This window comes from Echinops telfairi, unplaced genomic scaffold (genome assembly GCF_000313985.2).
Source record: "Echinops telfairi isolate 266 unplaced genomic scaffold, ASM31398v2 ScPeMD7_443;HRSCAF=831, whole genome shotgun sequence".
Lineage (NCBI taxonomy): Eukaryota > Metazoa > Chordata > Mammalia > Afrosoricida > Tenrecidae > Echinops > Echinops telfairi.
Genome location: NW_022104341.1, coordinates 8585405 through 8588869, shown reverse-complemented (window position 1 = coordinate 8588869; position 3465 = coordinate 8585405). Strand labels below are relative to the sequence as shown.

The 3465-nt window shown below is 42.3% G+C and overlaps 1 protein-coding gene across 1 annotated transcript in view; it reads right to left on the bottom strand.

The window, feature by feature from the left end:
- VAV3 (vav guanine nucleotide exchange factor 3) overlaps positions 1 to 3465 on the bottom strand; it is a 417371-nt gene that overhangs the window by 216138 nt on the left and 197768 nt on the right. Inside the window, exons 9-10 of the mRNA XM_045292020.1 lie at positions 3004 to 3107; positions 1176 to 1275 (exon numbers count right to left, since the gene is read on the bottom strand). Coding sequence (XP_045147955.1) covers positions 1176 to 1275; positions 3004 to 3107 — 204 coding nt within the window. The remainder of the gene's footprint in view (positions 1 to 1175; positions 1276 to 3003; positions 3108 to 3465) is intronic.

Genomic DNA, 3465 nt, shown 5'->3' with positions numbered 1-3465 from the left:
CCCACCCCCCACCCCTCTTCCTGTCCCCTCAGGGAATTGTTATTTCCATTTCTATATCTGAAAGGTTTATCTATCTTGGATTCCTTGCATCGAACAATCTTAATTATACAGATGAACATTCGTAGGTGTAAAAAGATTAATGGGGTAAAACTAAGGCCATAATAGTAAGGGGAGAAATGATTAAGGAACTAGAGGTTAGTTATGTGTTTCATCAGTACTACCCCCTGGATATGTCATCCCTTCGTTGTGACGCCTTAGTGAGGGGCTGTCCAATTATGTTTCAGAGATGGGTTTGGGTCTCCACTTTGTCTATGCTCCTTCACATCAATTGGACTGCTTGCTTTTGAATTTATGATACTACTCCTGTCAGCCCCTCATGATAACACAGGCTGGCGTGCTTCCTCCACGTGGGCATGGCTACGCATCTATTCTAAATGAAACAGGAAGAGGAAGACAAACTGTGCTGTACAGAAGCTGACCCGGCATACTTTTCCAGACTCACTTTCCAGTGTGACCACGTACTGCCTGAACTGGCCTCCTTGCCATTCCCCCAGCTTTCCCAGCAATTCTGGTCAGGGCAGCCCAGGTCTTCTGGCATATTCTGTGGAATCGCATCTGTCAAACTCAACCCATTCTTCAGGGCCCTAATTTAAATGCAGCCTCTTCAGATAAACCCTCCATCCTCTCCCATGCCCCAGTGATGTTCAAGCACATTCATGAAACCTTGTCACACAGCGTTTACCACACGCATCTCAATCCTACTGTATTGAGTGTAAGAACAATGTCCTTTGGATACTTCTGTTCCTACCTGTCTTCTGTTTAAGGGACCTTTTCTGAATCCACATAATAAGTATTATACTCCATCTTGTACCTCTTCCTAGCTAGGTGATCCTGGGCAAATTACTCAGAGCATCTCTGAACCTCTGCTTTCTCACTGATAAGATAGAAAACTCAACTGCCTACATCTTGCACAGTCGTAAGGACCTCATGAGATAATGCACATAAAACAAAGGGCCATAAATCCAAGATTCCATTACTGTATTACATCATCATCATTTTATAAAATTGGCATAACATTATATTCAGAATACATGAGACATTTTTCTGCTGCATTGATCATGATAAGGAACACATTTATCTGGGTTCTAACAAAAAATAAATAAATAAAGAGGTACCTCTAATTTTAATTTGACATCTTCTCTGGTCTTAGAAATATAGTCCAAACTAGAGATGGCCGACTCTACTCCACTGCAGTACTGACCATAAATAACCAACCTGAAGGGAAAACAGAGAGAGAGAGACATTTACAGGAGAAAAAAAATGAACGAAGTGTTGGGGTGAAGAGGCACCAACTTTCTTTCTTTTTTTTTTTAACCCTTTTATTTGGGACTCGCTCGTACAACTGTTATCACAATCCATCCATCCATCCATTGGAGGTACCAACTTTTCTTTTTTTTTTTAATCATTTTATTGGGGGCTCGTACAACTCTTATCACAATCCATCCAGCCAGCCATTGGAGGCACAAACTTTTCATCTTTTTGAAACCACAGCTAAGGATCATCAAAAGCAACAACAGAAATTCTCTTTGGTGCACACGCCCCGCCAGTCAATAGAATGAGTGAAGTTTGCTCACATTTGTAGTATTACAAATGACTACTTTTTAGTTCCGACTTTAAATGGGCTGGTTCATCATACTACTTATGGCAGACAGATTTGACTAACTTGTTTGATGACCTGTTTATGCTGCTTGAGAAAATAAATATATAAATCGGAGAAACAAAAGTAAGAAATGTGTGTAAGGTCCAGAGACCAGACTTTTACCATTTACTTATACCCAGCAACTATGTTCTTTCCCCTGAAAATTGCATTGAAATCACTGCCTGTATCTGCGTGCAGTAGTACGCCCTTTGCCCCTTCCTGTTTTCAATGAATGAAAATGGGCTCTTGAAAACCTGGGAGTGAGCCATCTGAACTGTGCGGGATGAAGGATGCTCCCATCGCAGCGCCTCAGCTTGCTTCAGGAGGGGTGGTGCTGCAGTAATGCAGAGATTGGAGCAAGAGCCCAATTGGGTTGTCATTTCCTCTGACTCCGCGTTCAAATAAAACTACTAACAAGAAGTTAATGTTTATCTAAGAGTTGCCACACAGCAATCCATTAGATACATTTTAGTATTAGAACGATATGGCTTGTGATAGAGATAAGACTATTTTTTTTGTCATGCCAGAATCCCTTGGTACTCTTACTGATGCGAATCATTTAAGAGATCTTTTCCTCTCCCAGAGAACTAGAAGGGAAACAGACTTTGATCACACAGCTAATACTCCACAGCAGGGCATAAATTAAAAATAGTAAGATGTGGAAGAAATCTTATAGTAGCTATTAGCAGTTGTCAAACTGGCCTCCAACTCCTAGCCCCGGGCACAACCGAAAGATGCTGCCGGGGCCTGTGCCATGGCCATAGCGGGCGTGGCATCAGACAGTAGTGATCTACAGGGTTGCCCCGGACTGTTCTTAAGAAGTCTGTCACCAGACCTTTCCCCTAGTCCACGTGGGTGGGGAAGAGCTATTAAAACTTGTTGAATATCATAGCAGCCTGCAAGCCTTCAGGGACTGGGCAGTTGGCTGGGAACTGAACTGGGAATTGAACTGGGGTCTCCAACAGGGTGAAAAGACGGTACAAACTAACCTAGTCCCAACATTTTCAGGAAGCTCATGGAGCTAGCTTGCTGAAGATTACACAGGTCATTAATGAAAGGATTTATAAAGGAATTTGAGCCTTTTCAATTTTCAATTCAAAAGTGTCTGTACTTCAATGGATTTTATTTTTTGCCCCACAGAGAGTTCAAAATAATAGCCTGAGATAAAATGTCCACATTCTAATCATTACTCCCAGGTAGTAACTTACTAAATAATAACAATAATCTGTATTTTAGTCATTTTAATACTAATCATTACAAGCGTTGTTCATACCCATTACGAAAAATCTTAATGTTAATGTTACCTTTCCTTGTAGTTAATGAAAACTTGATATAAATTCTGATCATTTTTATTTACAATGGAGTCATGAATCTCTTGCATTAGATTCCGATGAATTTTCACAAGTTCCTTAGAGGAGGGGGTGGGGGGAAACAACAACAACAAATGTCAAAGGAAATTAAGACTCAGAACCCAAAACTACACTCTACATGGGGAATCGGAAGGTGCTACCTATGCCACAGATAACTCTGGTGTCAGCAATAGCGAGGGAACACACAAACCCGGCTCTCGGCTCACGCCTCTCCGTGAGGTGGACAGACAGAGTGACTGCAACCATGGATTCCAGCACAAGGTTCACTCTGAGCATGGCCCAGGACCAGGCAGGCTTCCCCCTATTGCACAGCGTGTGCTATGGGTGGAACAGGCTTGAATCAGGCTCACTGTGAGCATGGGCCAGGACCAGGCAGGCTTCCCTCTATTGCACAGC